Source organism: Protopterus annectens, chromosome 11.part0 (assembly GCF_019279795.1).
Source record: "Protopterus annectens isolate FY-2018-M chromosome 11.part0, PAN1.0, whole genome shotgun sequence".
Lineage (NCBI taxonomy): Eukaryota > Metazoa > Chordata > Ceratodontiformes > Protopteridae > Protopterus > Protopterus annectens.
In genome coordinates this window covers 1,309,770,520-1,309,791,628 of record NC_056745.1, presented here as the reverse complement: position 1 = coordinate 1,309,791,628, position 21,109 = coordinate 1,309,770,520, and the positions used below count along the sequence as shown (strand labels likewise).

Sequence of the window (21,109 nt, the reverse complement as noted above, 5' to 3'; positions counted from 1 at the left end):
GACTAGAAAGAAACCAGGCACTTATCCCTGTGGGATGTGTAAGCAATGCCATGCTATGCTGAATTCGGGGTCCTACTACCTCCCCTCGAGAAGATTCAGGTTCCACTCCAACAAACATTTTAACTGTGGATCTAAGGGGGTAGTCTACCTTGGATGCTGTGTTACCTGCCATGGTTTTTACATTGGGAAAACTGAAAGGGTGTTTAGGAGAAGAGTTTATGAACACTTCAATGACATCAGTGCAAGGAAGGAAAGTAATGCCTTCTACAAACACTCTGACATGTAAGGACATGGAAATAAAGTTTATGGTGTTGGATATAAGAGGGGGTAGTTGGGAGTCCAATTTAGAATACCGTGAGCTATTTTGGCAGCTCCGCTTTGACGCTACTAGACACCCAGGTCTGAACGACACTCTTAGCATTATTAGTGATCTGAAATTGAGGCAAGTCCGTTTATAATACAATTCAGCATAACATGACATCTGTTATATTACTACACTATATATTTTTATATATTTTTTTATTTTATTTTTTTATTCACTTTTGCATTCATAAGATTTTAGAATAAGACACATTGAAGGTTAAGTTACCCATTTGAAACTTAGAAAAGAAATGTTTTTATAATGCTACTAAGTAGCCCTAGATTTTAATTTGGAATCTTGATTTTACCCCCGATGTTCAAAAGGGGTTACTGCATTTATTTGTGATTACAAAAACACTCTGCAGAATTTTCTTAGTACATTGTATCATTTTGATTTAATGTTATGTTTAACATGATTATTCAGTTGCCAAGACATTTTTACACAATGAATCATTTTTTAATGACAATAAGAATGTATTTTAGAATTTGCCTTATATGGTGATTTTCCTTTTGGGAAAGATCCACAGGAAGTCATGTGATGACTGTGGAAGTATTTAATGTGAATGAACTTCCAGTTCATGCTTTTTGCCTTGAAAAAGCTCGCAAGTGGTCGAGTGAAAGCGCTTGGAAGAGACTGCGATTTTAACTTTGCCTTGTCATATTAAAGGATCTTATTGGAGACCTAGCAGCTGATTGATTTCTTCTACTGCTTATTTTGAAAGCCTTTGTGTACCTGCTTCCGGGTCCTGTGGTGCCAAGTGGTTTTCTTTCGTGGTTTGGTTTTGCTTCTAGTTTTGGTTTTTCTGAGTATACTATTCCTTACTTAAAAAAACTTCCCATAAAACCTTTAGACAAAGAGGTAAATGGTGGAAAAATTCCTGTAATTCATAACAACTCATTAAATATTCCTTACAAAACAAATTCAAGGCATACGCTACCTACAAGCAAAATAAGCTTTTCTAATATAGGAGTAATGCAAAAACCTTTAACTGCATGCTTCAATCTGTCAAATATTTTTCATGAGCATACATGCAATATTTATTAAGATGATGCACAGAAATCAGTAATGCGTATAACTTACATCCTGAATAACTTTTTGACATGGATGACTCTGCCCATTCTCTACAAGTGGGTTGGTATGCCTGAAATAACAACAAATACATTTCACTATCTTTAATTGCAATAAAGAAAAATACTCGAGCATTAAAAATCACATTCACTGCCTTGTATTAATGAAATGCAATATGGATGCCCAGTTGAGGAAAAAAAAGAAAAAAGCATTCACACAAAAATTAACCAATTACATAAGCAACTGCAGTACTAAAACACAAGAGAATTCATCAAGTGAAGTCTTTTAAAATATTAAGTTCAATAGTGTTAACAACTTTTAAATAAAATGCACCTGTAATGCCCCTCACACCTTCATGGTTGCAATCACTCTTCTATGGTATAAAGAATTTTTTGCAGGTCTTCATCTGAATTTATTTCTTTTTTTTTTTTTAATTCCTAGCAAACATGGAAATCTACTGCAAATGTCACTGCCAATAAACCACTGGATAATCCTGTGTAATCACACAAACGAATGATAATTTCCTTGAGAAGTCAGACACATCCTTGAGTAAATACCGTTAAAAAACAAAAGCCCTGACAATTTTATCAGTATGCCATGATGAGACATGACAGTTAAGATAGGACATCAGCACGTATGTATGTACACTTCTGTTTTGCCACAGTTTTAAAAGTTAACATCTGATGAAAGCCTAAAAAAATTCTTTGTGCCATACAAAACTGATCACATTCATGAATGTATGACCTATGTCACAGATGCGTTCAATTTAAATGCTATACAAACCACTGGACTTGATATTTAAATAAACACTGCCATAAATCAAGAAATGCTACAAGAGACAATGGAAACCTACAACAGAGTACAAATTGCATGTGGTGCTCTTCACTACAATTGATCTTTAAAGAGAGGTCATTGCAACAGAAACATATGGATTTATGTAATTCCACTCATAGGTCAGTACTAGGCTATCTGCCAGAGGGCATTTATAAGCCTACCCAGAGTGTGTCGGCTTTCGCCACCCCATTGATTAACTGATCCTCTGTCAAACAGAGCCAATGAAGTGATCCCAGGAGTGTTTTTTCTGCTACCCATCCACCCAAGGTTTCTCTTGAAGAGTGTTAGTGAGGGGCTCTGCCTAATGTAGTTTGGAATTTTGTTCCAAAGCATGGGGAGTCTCTGTGACAGGAATCCATCCCTCCAGCACGTTCTATTTATTGCTGTGGCAAGGTTTAGCTCACTACAGCGTGTGGCTTGTAATGACTTGGATTTCTTTAGGTGGAGCATGCCCATCAATTCTAAGCTGGACATGGCTTTGTAAGTCAGGCAGAGATCACCTCTGAGTAAGCGATATGCCACTAAGTACAGCAGGAGTTTTTTCAGTCGGGCTGCATAGGACATATGTTTGAGGCAGTAATCCTCTTGGTGAGACACTTTTGTGATCTTTCCAGCTGTTGGAAGTGTCTTGTGAGGTACATCCCAAATGGGGCATTGTACTCTATGATGGGTCTGATGAGTGAAGAGTAGAGGGGCACTATAACCTTTATTTCTAGATGCAAACCCTTTAGTAATTAGATGGGCCACATAGAAGGATTTCCTAACTACTTTGGCAATATGACTGTCAAAGGAGAGATTACTATCTACCTGGGACCCCAGATCTCTTATTACCTCTTCTATATTAAAGTGGCTGCCACCTATGTGGTAATTTGTGGGTGCTTTGTTTTTCCCAAACGGGATGACTATGCCTTTTTTGGCATTTAGCTTAAGGCCATGACTTTGACACCAGGTGTCTGTCTCAGTAAGGTCCTTTTGGAGGATGTCTGTGTCAGCCGGAGAGTCAATTATGGCTCCCAGTTTGCAGTCATCGGCGAACTTGATAAGCCATAGTCCTCCTGCATTTGCCTGTACTTCTGAGAAGTATATGCCGAACAGTTGGGGTCCCATGACCAAGCCTTGCAGGACACCACTTGTGACTGGTTTACAGTCAGACCTGGTGCCAGCTATTCTTACCGTGCGAGTTCTGTCTGTAAGCCAGTTGGCAACCCATCTCGTGATGTAGGGGTTTATGCTCAGGCTGGTGAGTTTTTCTGTAATACCAGAGTGGGGAATGGTGTCGACAGCCTTGGCTAGGTCAAGGTAGGCTGTGTGAACAACCTTTCCCTCATTTATGGCCTTGGTGACTGTCTCGAAAAGTCAACCAGGTTTAGTAGGCATGATCTGTCCTTAACAAAGCTGAACTGGGTTCCCAATGTCTTTGTTAACGAGTTCCATGAGGATGTGCTCCACAGCCTTACAGACCAGGTTAGTCAGGCTTATGGGGCGACAGTTACCAGGGTCAGTTGTGGCCCCTCCTTTGTGGAGTGGAATAACCGTTGCTGTGCGCCATCTATGGGCATGTAGCCTGTGGAGAGGCTGAGGCTGAACAACGTGTTTAGGTGGGGGGGTTAGTTCTTTCTGTAGTTCGTGCAAGACGCAGCCTGGGACACCATCTGGCCCCAGTGATGCTGTGTTTTTGGCTTTTGAAAGGGCTGTTTCCACCTGTGCGTCTGTAATTTCCGGGACACAACACTTTTCCGGTACTGTTGTGGGCCCCTTTTGGGGATAAGAGGGGAATGACGTTTGCACTGAAGCTATCTGCCAGGATGTTGGCAATATCAGTAGGTTCAGTATATTTTGTGCTATTTTGCACTAGTTCAGTGCATATCTGCGAGTTGCAATTTAGATTCTTAACATAGCTAAAGAAGGCTTTGTGGTTATCTTTTGAATCCTTGGCTATTTTTCTTTTGAAGTTAGCCTTGGATGATTTTATGAGGGACCTTAGATTCTTACTTAAACTGATCAGACTGGTTTCCCTCTCTTAGAGGAGTGAGTCTTGGTTTTGCTACGGATGGCACGATACATGCATCCTTGTAGATGCTCAGAGTGCATTTGTAAAGGTTTCTGCATCTTGGGCACTGTTATCCTTTAGCATGGGGGCTGTGAAACTTACCGCCTCTGTCTTAAGTAAGGTGAAGTTTGCTTTAGAAAAGTTTTTTTACTTTGGTTTCCTTTACTGGGGGTGGTGGTGGGGTGTGGACATCCAGACTGATTAGTTTATGGTCTGATCTAACCAGTGACGGGTTGACCTCTGGTGTGGAACAACTGTCACACATGTTGGTGATGACCAGGTCCAATATCTTTTCACCTGTGGTAGGGGAGTTTACCAGTTGATCCAGAGCGTTTGAGTTGATGAATTCCAGGAAGCGCTGAGCCTGGGAGTTTGTACTCTAGTAGTTTTCCCAGTTAATGGTAGGGTAATTGAAATCGCCCAATATCAGGGTGTTCGGTAGGACCTTCATGTTTTCCAGTGTCTCCAGAAAGGTGGAGTGGTGGTCCTGGGTCATGGAGGGTGATCTGTAGCAAGCCACAATTTGCATTGCAGATTTGCCCAATGTTAGTTGCATATGGATGATCTCATAGGTATCACACTGCGCCACTAAACTGGAGGTGTAGGTATCCTTGATGAATATGGATACACCCCCTTCCTTTTGTGTTTTCGGTCTGTGTTTTGTGGCAGCAACGTGTGGTACGAGTTGTAGCCCGGTAGTGTACAGATGTCGACATTCGCCATACTGAGGAGTGCTTCGAGCACGTGCATTTTGCAATTTAAACTCCTGGCGTTGAGTAGCATAACCCTCAGTTTTTTGTTAATTGTGCTGTTTACGGAGGTTGGTTTGACTTTTGAGCCTTGCCTAAAAAAGGCACTATGGGGGCAGCAACAGCCTTGGCCAGTATTCGAAAGCCTAGTGGTGACAGGTGTAAGCCGTCTCTTGCGAAGCAATGCGGCTTGTCGAGCATGTCGTCCCAGGCTGACAGACAATGGATCCCCTTTGAATGACACCAGAAGCTTAGCCAATTGTTGAAATTGATCATTTTTTTCTTTATACTGAGGTATCATTCTTGGTGAGTGCAGGATGCTCCTCAGGGTCATGGTCATACCAGCCTGGGCTACATGATCAGAGAGCTCTCCCATGTCTCTTCTCATGTAGTCCAGGGAGGTACGTCTCAGGTCATTCACACCAACATGAACAATGACAGAGTCATATTTGTACTTGTTCTGGAGTGACCCGAGTGCTTGTGTTATGTGGCAGATTCTGGCTCCCGACATGCAGCTAACAGTAACCCTCTGCTTGTCCAGCCTAGTGAGTGGGACATCAGTGTGCCTGACTATAGAATCACCTATTACTAGTGTGTTAGGTATGTTATTTCGCTTTAAGGGCTGAGACTGTGCGGCACACTGATTTTGAGTTTTATGTGTTGTCTGGTTTGTGATGGGAGTGCAGGTTGTTTGGGTGTCTGCTTTGGAAGTCTCTGATGCTTTTGCGGGTTTTTATTTAGAGCCTCCGAGTATGATTTTGTGCATTTATGTGTATTTTTTGCCAGTGCTGGTTTAGCAGATCTGTGTGTGGCTGGAGGTGTGGTGCAAGTGTTGACCTTCTCCTCTTGACTGTCTGTTCCAGTCTTGGGTGGAGACAGCTTAGCCTCCAGTTTGGCTGTATAATTGCATCTCTCACATATGCTAGTGTTTTGCAGTAGGAGGAGAGGGTTGTCTGTGTACATGAAGCAGTTGTAACATTGCCTCAGGATACCTAGATTCACCATCTGGACTGGAGAGTACACCTTTAAATTAAACCACTATGACAGAGTAACTGAAAGTCGCTACAACTGAGAAAACAGGAACACAACAAAAACAGCACTTCTGTGTACGATGGGGGATAGACAACCCCCCCCCCAAAAAAAAAACTATATCTACAAGTCTATACTGTAATCCTGTAATATGTTTGTGCAGTGTAGTACTGTTTTAAAGAAAGTGGCTCGCATAGTTATTTATTCAATTACATTGGTTATGATGACTGGAACTTCAATGACATGACATTAACTTTTGAACTTCAAGTATACTTCTACTTTAATAGATAAAGGATTTGTGTTAAAAATGTTACCTGCTTGCTACATACCAACGATTGATTAGTGTTCTTCCTAAATAAACCATTGCTTAACAAAAAACTAACTGAATATTATGTAATCCTTCAAAAGACCAAACAATCTATCTTCTAAAACATATTAAAAGACTGAAACTGATAAATATCATTATTTTTCTGTCTGAATCAGATGCGAGAGAAAAACTCATTTATCCGCAGTGACCACATGCACAGAAAAAAACGTTATATTTAGTTATTTATTCTCCCCTAGTTATGTTCACTTCATAATTTTCTACAACTCTGCAACCCTTGGTAAGGTTGTCACATTCTCCTATAAAATATGTAGGGTTAAAGTTTGCTATGCCAATAAAGATATGGCTCTGAGATGTAAGGTGGTAAAACTTGTTTCACAGTTTATATTACTGTACCTGGTCCAGAGGGCTATTAGATCACAGCCCTCTACATATTTTTAGGGAAATATGACTGTCCCACCAACAGACCTAATTACTTCCTAAAATGAATGTCATAATATCTTATGCATACAGATAGCTTATTTCCATGAATGCAGCTGTGTACACACAACTCTTGACACTTCTAAACCTACTGATCCTAAACAGAAGGTTGATCCTACAATAAGGAGATTCAACTTACATTAAGTGCCTAATGTGCAAGACAAGAGTGACTCTCTTACGCAGTGATAGGCTACAGAATGTAAACCTAAAGGTGTCAATCTCTGAGTGTAGGACTTACCACTGTAAGGTGATCTTTGTTTACTTCCTCTTCCTTATACACTTTCTAAGGATGATAACGGATGATGCATAATTAGAAGTTATGTACCTACCATAATGTTCCATGTTAGTTGTCTTCTTCTTGCCTTCTTTCTTGCTGGATGGGTTCGGAGCCGATCCTCGGCTCCGACTCGGCCACTCTAAAAGCTCGAGAGCTAGTTCCACCGGCTCGAGGCTCCCATCTATCCGACAATGCTAGGCGGTAACTCCTCAGATCTCGTTTGAAAGCTAAGGCCAGCAATAAAATTCCATAAGGAGCAAAGAAAAACTCTTCTAGGTCTGTCCTGGCTAGGGGGAAGGAGGGTGGGACGCAAGAAAGAAGGCGAGAAGAAGACAACTAACATGGAACGTTATGGTAGGTACATAACTTCTAAATGTTAAGTTGTCAATCTCGCCTTCATTCTTGCTGGATGGGACCGCGTCCCTAGCACCTTGTCCCGGGTGGCCTATCGGAACAGACTCTTGAGTACCGTGGAACCAAAGTTGGCTCGGTCTCTAGAGGCCAAGTCCAACTTATAATGAGAAATGAAGGTATGGGGAGAAGCCCAAGAAGCTGCAGAACAAATCGAATCAATAGGCAGCCTATCTTGGAAAGCTACCGAAGTGGCTAAAGCTCTAGTTGAATAAGCCCTGGGTTTGGATGGCAACCGTTGATGTCTTATCTCATACACTAGGGTAATCAACGAAGTAAGCCATCTAGACAGAGAGACTTTAGAGACTGGAAGGCCCATTCTACCTTCTGCATAAGAAACAAACAGTTGGTCAGATTTCCTGAATTGTTTGGTCCTGTCTAGATAGTACCTAAGCTGGCGGTGAATATCTAAACAGTGTAACTTTTGTTCTGACCTATTAGAATAATTTGGGAAGAAAACAGGGAGCTCAATGGTTTGATTCAAATTTGCCAATGAAGCTACTTTGGGCAAAAAAGACGGGTTAGTACGCAAGGACACCCTGTCTTTATGAAATACTAAATAAGGGGTCGACTACACAGAGCATGAAGTTCAGGGACTCTTCTAGCTGAGGTGATAGCTACTAAAAAGAGTGTCTTCCACGAAAGTAATTTTATAGAACATGAAGCCGTAGGTTCAAAGGGGGAAAGAATTAAGGATGCCAGAACCAAGTTGAGATCCCATTGAGGAGGAGGATCTTCGATGGGTGGTTTGAGTAGAAAGACTCCCTTTAAAAAGGCCTTGCAGAGTTTGTGAGACATGATAGAGGACTCTGAGACTCCAACATGAAAGTTTGAAATTGCAGCCAATTTAACTCTAATGGTAGAAGGGGACGAACCTGCATGGAAAAGTTCAGCGAGAAAGTCTAGAACTGTTTGAATAGAAGCAGCGAAAGGATCTATGTTCTTTGACTGCGCCCAATAGGAAAAACATTTCCACTTGCTATGATAAATCTTCCGAGTGGAAGATTTATGAGAGGCAATTAAGATATCTCTGAGTGAGATATCAAAGGAAGCCTGGCTAAGGTCGGAATTGGAGGAACCAAGCTGTGAGGTTCAGAGAGGGAAGGGAGTGGTGCAACTGACCCGACTGATGGGTCAAAAGGTCTGGAACTGGGTCCAGATGCCAAGGTTGTTCCAACAGATAATGGTGGAGAAAGGGGAACCAAATTTGTCGAGGCCAGTAAGGGGCAATGAGGATCATAGAAGCTTCCTGAGCGATGGCTTTCTGTATCAGCTGGGATATCAGTGGGAAAGGAGGGAAGGAATAGAGAAGTCCCCGGGGCCAAACATGCACTTGAGCGTCTCTGCTGGGATGGCCTGATTGGGGAAAGAGGGTGAAAAAATCGTCGCACTTGCTGTTTTGGGGAGTAGCGAAAAGGTTGCAGCAAGGCCTGCCCCACTTTCGAAAAACTTTCTCCAACACTGAGTTGTTCAGAGACCACTCGTGAGGCATGAGAATAGCTCTGCTCAATTTGTCCGCAATCACATTGGACTTCCCGGGGATGTGCGTTGCTAACAGAAATTGCTGAGAAGAGATCGCCCATTGCCATAGTCTGAGTGCCTCTTGACATAGGGGGTAAGACCTGGTTCCGCCTTGTTTGTTGAAGTACCACACTACAGACATGTTGTCTGTTTGGATTGCTATAGTTCCTTTGGGAAGAGAGTCTTGTAGGGTTTGCAACGCTAGGAGCACTGCTCTCATCTCTAGGACGTTTATGTGCAAGTGGCACTCGAACGGTTGCCACATGCCCTGGACTGTCCTGCCCTGGAAATGCCCCCCCCCCACCCGATCAGGGAGGCGTCCGTTGTCACTGTAGCAACCGGAGGGGGAGGGACAAAAGGTCTCCCTAGGAGGAGCTGAGGGGATGTGATCCACCAAGAGAGATGACTCTTGCACAATTGAGTTATCCGAATAGGAAGGGACATTGGAAGGCTTTGATAAGACCATTGTGTGAAGAGCATCCATTGTAAAATCCTCATGTGGAAGTGAGCTAATGGTAGGAGAGGGATGGCCGCAGCCATAATCCCCAAGACTTTCAGGATCTGTCTGGCTTTGACTTTGTTGTTCTGTAAAAGAAGAAAGACCTGTTTGTGAATGTCTGCTATCCTCTGCTCTGTGAGTCTGGCTGACATCTTGACTGTGTCTAGATTTGCGCCTATGAAAGTAATAACACGACAAGGCGACAAGACAGACTTTTCGTAGTTTATTGAGATGCCTAGTGCCTGACATGTGCGAAAGGTGTAGTCTCTGGTGAGGAGTAAGAGATGCCTGGTGGGGGCTGTATGGAGCCAGTCGTCTAAATAAGGAAACACCTGGAATCCTTGACGTCTCAGATGAGAAGCTACCACTGCCATGCATTTGGTAAACACTCGGGGGGCTGTAGTGAGACCAAAGGGCAGGGCTCTGAATTGAAAATGACTGGTTCCCAGCCTGAAGCGGAGAAATCTCCTGGAGCGTTGATTCATCTTGATGTGATAGTACGCATCCTGGAGATCTATAGAGCACATCCAGCTGTCCCGCTCCAAAAGGGGGAGAATGGACTGCAGCGTGACCATCCGGAACCTTTGTTTTCTTGACAAACTTGTTCAAGTTGCTGAGATCCAAAATGGGTCTCCAGTCCCCTGTTTTCTTTGGAACCAAAAAGAATTTGGAGTAGGTTCCGGATCCTACTTGGTCTGCTGGCACTGGTTGAATGGCTCTTTCTGCGAGCAGCTTTGAAATTTCTAATGCTGCTTGCTCCCTTTGACTGGGTGGAACGTCTGGAAGGGATTTTTTGGACAGCTTCGGAATGAAAAGAAAAGGGATTCTGTAGCCTTCGGAAATGATAGACTGTACCCACTTGTCTTGAGTTAGGGATAGCCAGGCTTTTGGGTACAGTGACAACCTTCCCCCGACTGCCTCCGAAGGTGGACAGTCGGGCAACACCTCCGGGATGCTGAAAGGGCTTGTCGGAAAAGGATTCTCGACTACCCTGATTCTGCGGGCCCCCTCTGCCTCTGGGACGGCGTCTACCATTGTTGTTCCCCCCTCTGCCTCTAGAGGGGAATCGACTCTGTGCGTCAGGCAAGTCTCCTTGAGATTGTTTACGGAACCACATCTTTTCCCCCTTCTGACCTTTGGGGTAAGGTCTAGAAGGAGTAGAAAAACAGACTCCGACGGCAGAAAGAGTTTTGCCATTAGTCTCGCACCTAGTCAAGGTTTCCTTCACTTGAGGACCAAAGAGGGATGATCCATCAAAGGGGGAATTAGTGAGGGATGCCTTAAAGGGGTCCGCAAAGTTACAAAGCCGCATCCAGGCGTGCCTACGCAAGGCTACACCTGTACCTGCTGCTCTACTTGCTCCATCAGCCGCATATGAAAGAAGGCGCATGGAGGAGTTGGTTATAGAATTAAGGGTAGCCAGCTGAGAGTTCATCCTATCCTGAAAACCCGCAGCTGTTGGGTCCTTCAGCATCTCACTCGCTTCCTTGAGTAAGTCCCTCTGAAGTCGAGTAAAATAACACAGGTAATTCAGCGATCTCATTGTAAAGGTCGCTGACGAGAACATCCGCTTCCCGTACCTGTCCATCGACCTAGACTCCTTGTTAGGAGGATGAACAGGTACCGAAGGACCAGCTAACTCCTTCTTGGTAGCTGCAGCCACCACCATAGCATCAACAGAGACGCCTTTGGTCAGAAATTCTTTGTCTTTGGGGGCCGTGATGAACTTAGATGGTCTCCTGGGGGTGGGTTCCACTGAGTCAGGAGCCGCCCAAGCCTTCTTTGCCACCACTTGCATAAGGGGGTCAAAGGGAGGGGACACCCAGGAGGTGGAAGGGCGAGAGCCAAACGCCTCAAGGTACACTGATTCATCCTCGGAAGGGTTGAGGGCTGGCCAATTCCCCCTCTGTTTTAAGATTTCAAGGATGTCTGCAAAGGAGACATCTTCAGAGGGGGAACGAGGGGAACCTTCAGAATCCTCTAAATCAGTGTCAGAGGTGACAGACTCAGGGGAGTCAATGTGCTTCCTCTTACACTGCCTCTTCCTAGGGGGCTCTCCTACAGGGTCAGGAGAGGCCTCGGAAGAGGAGGAGATCCCCACAGGGGATACTTGAGGAGCTGGCTCTCTACGGTCGGGGACAAGAGAGTGAGTAGAAATCACTGGAGGCACCATGGAGAGAAGGGCAGAAGGAGCCGACTGTGGATTAGAACCTGGTTCCAACACGCTCCTCATGACCTCAAAGGCACCCCTGTCAGGCAGAGCCGGAGGTCTCCGTTCCGAAAAACTGAAAACCTCCCCCGGCACCGACAGTGATGGCTCCGAGGCCGATGTCGGAGCCGAACTCACCAGCGCCGAAGCACCGAGAGGGAGAGCGGGGTCGGACAAGGGTCCGATGCCACTCGCCCCCTCGGAGCCGACGAGGGAAGTCCGGCGCCAAGATTCTTTCAGGGAAGACATCGGAGCCGACGACGGAACCGAAGACAGAGGTATCGGTTCCGATGCCACCACAGTCTCGGGTCCAAACCGCCCCGGCTCCGAACTCAAGAGAGTCAGAGGAGGAATATTTTGAGTGGCAGGGGTAGTCTTCGACTGTTGAGTCGGACTTTGAAGCATTTGGGCTAGTGCCTCAGACTTAAGAAGTCGACTCACTACTCTCTGAAGGTCATGGTCCGATAACCTGGAAGACCTAGAAGGGTGGGATCTATGGCTCCGTTCAGACAGCAAAGGTGATGCTGGAGCCGAATGAACGGAGCCGATAGATGGGGAACGGGACCTCTTCTTAGTCGGCGGCTCCAACAACTTGATCGGAGCCGACTCAGTTATGTCTTCCTCGGCTCCGGCCGGAGCCGAGGACAGCGTGGGTACATGCATTCGAGATTCATCGTCTCCGGCCGGAGCCGATGTTCGAATGGACTTAGAGCCCCCAGAAGTCGGCTCAGAGGCTGGAGCCAAAGGTCTGGAGGACTTCAAGGGTCTCCCCGATGACTGAGTGGAGGGACCCTCAGGCTTTAATAAGCCTCTGAGAATTAATTTATTTTTTCGCTCCTGCAGGACTCTAGGGCTGAAGCCATGGCAAACAGCACGAGTCCTGCAGGTGCAAAGGTCCCAGGCAGTAAACACAAGAAGTGTGACCGTCTGTCAGAGACATCTTCTGACAGCACGAGTCACACTTCTTGAAGCCTGAGACCTTTGATTCTTTGGACATGTCCAAAGATAAGTAAAAGTGTAATCACAAACACACACACACACACACACACACTGATTACACTTTTAAAACAATAAACTTTTAAATTTTAACTTACAAAGTTTTAAACAAAAAATTTCCCTACAAAACACAGACACTCCAACTACCAAGGGAGGGAGGAGTGGGCCTAAAGCCCAAGGGAAAGGTTGGATAATTTAGGATAGGTAAACTAATGAAAATTAACTAAAAGGGATTAAAGGTATTTAACTATTTAAAGTTATAAAGGGGAGCTAACTTAAAGGGGGTTTTCTGCTGACTAAAACTGTCAAAAGATTCAACTAACCTGAGCCGGTTGAAAAAAGCACCTCGATCGCGTAGCGGCAAACGAGATCTGAGGAGTTACCGCCTAGCATTGTGGGATATAGGGGAGCCTCGAGCCGGTGGAACTAGCTCTCGAGCTTTTAGAGTGGCCGAGTCGGAGCAGAGGATCGGCTCCGAACCCATCCAGCAAGAATGAAGGCGAGATTGACAACTTAACATCTATTAGTATACAAAAAGAATAAAGAACTGTATTCCACTGTTGTCTGACACAAGCAACCTACATCTTTGAGAGTAACTGTTGCGATCTAAAAGATAAATTCGATAAATCATACCAGTGTTGCACAAAATCCTTTTAGCGAGCTGCATATTTTGTCTGAATTCTAACTTATCAGTTTTGCTCTCAAAGGTACCCATATTGCTATGAAAGATTAAATAAGTTGAATCACCACAACAGCATGCTACTCAAATACTCTTCTCTCAGAAGGCAGATCAACGAGTAACACAGTTTTCCAAGATAACTTCAAATCAGACTTGTGGGCAGGTTCAAAAGGAAAATAATTGCAAGTTTCTACAGAACAAAATCTCAAGGAGTCGTCTCCTGTTTTTCTAGATGGGCAGATATGCAAAACCACTTTCAAGAACTGTTTCAACTGAGGCAAGGCTGAAGGGGGATAACATGGGCAGACAAGCAAAGATGGCCAAATGGTGAAACTTGACTGATGGATCAAGAAAGGTCAGAGGATAATGCACACACACACATTATAGAACCAGAGGCATCTAGGCCTAAAAAAGGTCCTGGTTCAAACTAGAAAATCTTTTCCACTTAAGTATGACTTTCTACCAGCACGTTTTTTAGCCTCCTTTAATACCTGCTGTATGCCCTCACAAAACAAGTGTATGAAAGGTATTAAAAGTCTACCACCCAGGAAGTAAGTTCAAGAAATTGAATGTTGGGAAGTATCAAACAATCACTCTCCTGTGTAACTCCATCCTGAGAGGAAGCCTGTAGTAACTGCTCTTGGCCATTTTCAAAAGAAGGGAGAAAATACAGTTGTGTGCTGTGGAAGTTTTTCCCCGAAGGGAACTTATCTGTTCAACAATGAAGAAACACTAGCAGACCATCAATCCTCAAAAGGCCCTAAGAGGAGTGCTCTTCAGAGGAAGGAAATCCCTGAAGTGCCTGGCTCCCACAACTGCTTGAACTTTCAACAGTATGGCTGCGTGTAGGGTGCCCTTAAGCTTTGGAAGCTAGGGGTAGCAGTCATACCTCACACATAGCGTAGGCTAAGCTTAGACTACTGCAGCAGTGATAAAAATGATGAAAATCAGAAAATTATATTTTCTTGCTTGCCAAAGTACTACAAGAAATATGAAGAGGAGTAAAAGAAGCAGGAATAGTTTAGAGCACTGTGGGTAACCTTTGGAGAGCAGAGGTTTGGGATCAAGACAGAAGGGCATAGACAGATCAAGGTCTATGGAAATCAGTTTGGAATTAGTCCACATAAGAGTCATACAGTAAGGTTTCTTGTCAGCCATTTCTCCTCTATGCGTCCTTCTCAGCCATTTCTCCTCTGTGTGCCCTTCACCTATAAGTAGCAGAAGGGTCTCAAGGTATACAAAAGATAAAGTTCAGTATTTTTGCTTGGGGCTGGATCAGCAGCAGTGGTATTTTCACCCTTAGTATCAGAAAGCACTTCTTAGTGCAGTTTTAAAGCATTACACCTTTGTGTGCCTTGCATCTTTACTTTATTTACTTACCTATGATGAGCACCCTTTTTTGGATGCTACCACATATCTAAGCCCTTACATTTACCCTACTCATTCTAAGCTTAACTGTGCTATGACAGTGTTACATTTATTTTGTTGTACTTCCCTAACATGTACACACTGGGTCATTTTTAGGAACCCCCATTTATTCAGTACTTGAAGCTGAAGTAATGTTTGATAACGCTTTTAAGTTTTTTCCTTAAAATAACACTAGTGCTGACATTCTTTATGAGTGCTCCCGCTGCTGGTAACTTTAGTCTTCACCTGCAGATGTGTGGGAAAACTGGCTTGATCTCCTTGCCTGGTTCATTCGCCCCATCCCTTTGTCCATTTATACAACAGGAATAACACCCACCAATTCCTTATGTATCTTTACCCTTAAAGATACAATACTAATTATTATTCTACCTTCTCCTCCTATACTACTACAAAATTCAACTCCCATTTTAATACAACCATCTAAATCTTGCCAGATGTTTCTCACACGTTCATAAGTACTAGGCAATCAGACTGCACACCATTTAAAGTCTAACCAAAAAAATCTATTCAGAATTTCTCTATAGTCTCAAGGAGAGCAAGCCAAGATAAACCAAGAAAGAATTTGAGTCTGACCATCCAGTTATCTAGGTTTACCCTTGAAGGTGGCAAGGGTGCTACACTGCTTGGTACGTACAGGAAGTTTGTTCCAGAGGGGAAAAATATGTTGAGATATGAATCTATTACACCAATGTGTCTTACTTGTCTGCTAAAGAAGGTATATTTAAGGCACTATTACTACTTTCAAAAGGTGCATTACATTCAATAATGGGTCCAATAAATTACAAGTACAGGGGAATTAAGGCTACTTTGGACTTAGTGGACATGCTTTTGGAAATTAGACGGACCAGATAAAAGGTCTTCCTAACTATTGTGGAGACATTACGGTCAAATGATAAGGAATCATCATACAACAGTAAATAGATCACTTACAACAGTGTCTGACTGGTTTTGTTGAACAAAATGAACTAAGGTACATTTTTTACATTTAATTTGTGACCACTGTCCTTGCACCTATTGTTAACATGGGCTAACCTGTGTGGAAATTGTCAGTCAGATGAAGATGAACTACCACCACCCAATTTACAGTCATCTAACAACTTAGTTAATCATAGGCCAGGATTACTGGTCTGAAACTAAGAAATAGATACCAACTAGGAGAGGGCCCAGAACTGAGCCTAGTGGTACAACCACTGGTAACTTTTTTTTGCTTTCAGAAGTGGCACCTGCTACCCTTACCACATGGGTTCTGAAAGGCAACCAGTTGCCCATAGTACAGTATAAGGATTTACATTTAGATTTCCAAGCTATCAATAATGTCTACATGAGGAATATTGTTAAAGGCCTTGGCCAAGTTAAGATGTGCTGTACGCACTGCATCACTACTATCCACATAACTTTTTCAAAGAAATTAATCTGTTTAAAGATAATGTGCGAACATTATTTGCACATACCTGCAGTCTTACTCATTCTTATGGGATGACAGAATAGCATCCCACTCTGCAAATACAACTTTATTTCATTTAACTGTTACTTCCCATTCACAAACTGGCTTTCTTGAAACTTATGAGGGCAATACTTCCCATCTTTGAATCCTCATGCTTGTCACTTTGATGATGCAAAGTTGGACCTTTCTTGCACTTCTTGGACAAGCAGGCTGGATCTCTTTCTTCTGTTTTTGTAAGTAAAGATGTTAATGCTGCATACAGGCCGACTTGCATTATGTCCCTTTATTAATGGAACAGGTTTTCTAGGCAAAATGAATTATAAACTAAAAAAATCAAACATCTCTAGCATTAGTGTCTAATTCTCTGTTATCTACTAGAAATTTTAAATTTTTACAAGGGATGGACAGGGCAAAAATATGAGGCAAAAATCAGGGGCACTCTGCAAAAACTATGGACAGATGAAAGTTTAGATTTAGTGACAGACAAGATCAGAGAGGATTTGACTTGCAGACTTTGTGCTGCATGCTTGTGTGATGGTGAAACAGAAGCAGTTTTTGCACAAAAGGAACACAATGCATGGGGGCTTGAAGACCTAATTAACCAACATTTACCTTAACACTGAAAATTAAACAAAAAATACAAGTAGAACTGCCTTGATCTGAAAAATCACTTCTTTATATGCCATTCTCCCTCTTGCAACCTACGTAATTAACTCTGCTAACTCCAATGTGATGCCAGCACGGAAGCAGAACTTCCTGTAGAGTAATCAATGAGAGCAAAGCATACTATGGCTACAGAGGACAGTTCCTGGAAGAGATCTTCTTTAAAAAGAAAAGTGAGAATGTATACTTAAATGACAGGAAGACAGCCAGTGAAAACAACTATTGAGGAAATGCATTTTGAGAACAGATAATACTATTTTTATTTTGTCTGTTTGCACATGATCTTTAAAGAGGCAGGACATTCCCTTCCTTTGACAAAGCCAAAATTATGAGGGTTCAGAGTTAAGAAATTTTCAGTGTCTAAATTAATGAAGTCTGAGATAATGTGCTACATAGCTTTATATACGAGGTTAGTGAAACTAGTGGATCTATAGTTACCAGGGTCCATGGTTAGGCCACCCGTGTGTAATGGGCATTACAATGGCTGTTTTCGAGGCTTCGGGAACAACTTGTGGAGAGGTTTAGATTAAATAGGTTAAGTAGGGGCTCAGAAAGGCCATATTTGGCACTGACAACCAGGTAATGCTGTCAGGGCCCATGGATGAAGCATTCATATTTTTTGAAAGGGATGAGAGAACTTGGTATATATTAAAGGGGGTGGTTAGGGCTATAGAACCTCTGGGATAGCTATAACTGAGGGTGGAGCAAAATTTGCACTACATTTGTTACCTAGGATATAAGCAATTTCTTTTGGGCCAAGGGATGCAGTATTATTGTGCACTAGGGGGGTGATTTCATTGCTCTGAAACCTTGTTTCTGTAACTAGACATATATGAATGTGTTCACATACATGAATGTATTCAAGTTGCATGACAGTGCCACGCTAGGGCATTAAGACTCCTAGCACTGAGTACAGCCACATTAATGAGTTCCAAATTAAACCTGCTAGGCTGGAATGCCCATCAAATGGACTCTGCCAAAAAAAAGCATTATTGGGTACAGCAAAAACTTTAGCCAGAATGCAAAAGTCTAAGAGAGGTGCAGGCCATCTCTGGCAAAGCAGGAAGGCTCATCGGCTATCTCACCCCATAGTGGATCCCCTCTGAATGACACCAACTACACAATCAATTATTAAAGCCATTTATCTTGTCTTTGAATCTCAACATCATTCTGGGTGATGGCAAAATTTCACAAGACCACTGTCCTTCCAGCCTCAGATGCATGCACAGCAAGGTCAATCACATCTTTCTGCATGCCTCTCTATTTAGAGTGCCTAAGTTCAGTCACCCTCATGTGGATAAATGCACGTACAAGATGACTCTCACCATTGCAGTGCCACAATTCAAATTCAAATCTCCACTTGTTTACATAATTAAAAACATTCTCTTTCTTGAAATCAGTAACCAACACTTACCTGTTCGACAAAGTTATGTACTTACCATAACTTTCCATATGTGTTGTCCATTTTTATTTATCCTCGACATGTGGGTTCAGTTCCGAGCCTCGGAAAAGACTCTACCATTACTGCAGCTCATGACAACCAAAAACTCTCTAGCTTAACCCTTACGCACAATGCATATATATATATATATATATATATATATATATATATATATATATATATATATATATATATATATATAAACTTTGAAGGGGAAGGAGGAGGGAGGGGAGTCGAGGATAAATGAAAGTGGACAACACAGATGGAATGTTATGGTGAGTACATAACATCTATCTGATGCCAATTTTCATTTTTATCCTTAACATATGGGACAGAGTCCCAGCTACCTTAGACCTCGGGAGGACTCAAGGAAGGATACTCCTGAGCAGCACTGAACCAGACGATGCTCTTCTCCTGGAGACCAGATCCAATTTGTAACGAATAACAAAGGTATGAGGAGATGCCCATGTTGCTGCTGAACAAATATCCATAGAAGCTCTAGATTCATAGATTAGTACTAGGCTAACTGCCCTCATGGACCATTTTAAGCCTAGCCAATTACCCCCTATGAGAATCAAACTCTGAACCTTGCGCTTCTAAGGTAAGCACCTTAACCATTACGCCACCCTCCACTGAAAAACTGCTGAAGTAGCTACAGTTCTTGTAGAATGTGCCTTTAAAGAACCGGGCAATTTAATTTTCTTTTTATTACAGATAAAAGAAATACACTTTGAGACAGCTGGCTAGCGTCATTTTGCCCACCGGTTGGCCAAGTCTTGTAGATGAAAATGACACAAATATTTGCCCGGATCTTCTTAAAAAAGAAGTTAAGTTCTTACCATAACGTTCCATGTGAGTCGTTTATCTCACCTTTGTTCTTACACTTGGGTTCGGAGCCGATCCTTCGGCTCTGAGTCAGCCGCTTTCCAAGCTCTAGATCTCTGAGAAGCTTGAGACACAGTCCCTAACCCATGATGCTCTGCTGCCAAACCCCAGATCTAGTTTTCTGAACCCAGCAAGAAACACAACTAAGCAACCCAATATAACAAAGTAACCATTTACAATTAGTTAAAAGATAATCTGGCTGACAAGAGGATACTAGTAAGATCAACCAGACCACCAACCATACTCGTTCTTCCAGAACACGAAAGGGGAAAGTGGGAGGAAGTGTAAGAACAAAGGCGAGATGAACAACTCACATGGAACGTTATGGTAAGAACATAACTTCTTTATGTGAAGTTGTTCAATCTCGCCATTTGTTCTTACACGTGGGTAGCGTCCCAAGCACCCTAATCCTGGGAAGCTCACGGGAGTACATTCCTGAGAACGGTGGAACCAAAGGAAGCCCTGTCCATTTTGTAATGAGTAATAAACGTATGAGGTTTGGACCAAGTAGCAGCTGCACAAATGGTGTTCAAAGGTAAACGAGCTGCATGAGCTAAGGACGTAGAAACAGCCCTGGTAGAATGAGCTTTCACTTCACGTTCTAAAGGTTGATGGGATGAAGAATATGCAAACTTTATACAATCAGAAAGCCATTTGGACAACGTAGCTTTGGATACCGAAAGGCCCTTCTTATTGTCTGCATGGGAGACAAATAGTTGATCTGATTTTCCGAATTCTTTTGTTCTGTCCAAATAAAATCTCAATTGTCTGTGAACATCAAGCTTATGCAACATGTATTCCAATTTACTGGCATGACGCCTGAAAAAAGTGGGAAGTTCAATGGACTGGTTCAAGTTCGCTTCGGAACAGACCTTCAGGAGGAAGGATGGACTTGTTCTTAGAGACACCCTGTCGGGGTGGAAAACGAAATATGGGCGCCTAATAGAGAGAGCTTGAAGTTCAGAAACTCTACATACCAAAGTAATAGCCACTAAGAAAATTGTCTTCCAAGAAAGGAACTTCAAAGGACAAAAAGATGCGGGCTCAAAAGGGGGAAGCATGAGTTGAGACAGCACCAAATTTAGATTCCAGGGAGTAATCGGATGTCTGATAGGGGGTTGAAGGTGATGAGCCCCTTTCAAAAAGGCTTTACATAATCTGTGGGACAATGTTAGAACCTCCACATCCCACATGGAAGTTAGATATGGCAGCCAACTGAACTCTTATAGTAGCGGCTGCCGCACCACTGTGGAAAAGTGAAGTCAAAAATTCCAGAATGCTATGAATAGGGGCAATAAAGGGATCAATACAGTGTTGAGAAGCCCAATAACCAAATTGTTTCCATTTGCTGTTATATAGTTTCCTGGTGGAGACTTTATGAGAGGAAACCAGAATATGCCAACCGTGGGAGACAAATCATGAGACCTGGCTAGGTTGGGAAGTGGAACAGCCAAGCTGTCAGTTTGAGGGATACAAGAAAGGGGTGAAGAACTCCAGACGAATTAGTCAGAAGGTCTGCCACTGGGTCCAGAACCCAAGGTTCTTCCACCTGGTACTGTTGAAGGAAGGGAAACCATATCTGCCGAGGTCCAAACGGGGCTATCAGAATAACAGTCCTTCCCAGGCTTTTGGCTTTCTGTAAAAATTTGGGGATCAGTGGGAATGGAGGAAAGGCATATAGGAGACCCGAGGGCCAATCGTGTACAAGTGCGTCTCTTGGGATGTCCCCTGGTGGAGGGTACAGGGCAAAGCAGCTTTGT

At 43.1% G+C, this 21,109-nt stretch overlaps 1 protein-coding gene across 1 annotated transcript in view; it reads right to left on the bottom strand.

The window, feature by feature from the left end:
* The window catches only part of TNPO3 (transportin 3), a 2,808,908-nt gene that overhangs the window by 1,372,772 nt on the left and 1,415,027 nt on the right, over positions 1-21,109 (bottom strand). The window contains exon 14 of the mRNA XM_044088630.1: positions 1,442-1,502. Within this exon, the coding sequence (XP_043944565.1) occupies positions 1,442-1,502 (61 nt within the window). The remainder of the gene's footprint in view (positions 1-1,441; positions 1,503-21,109) is intronic.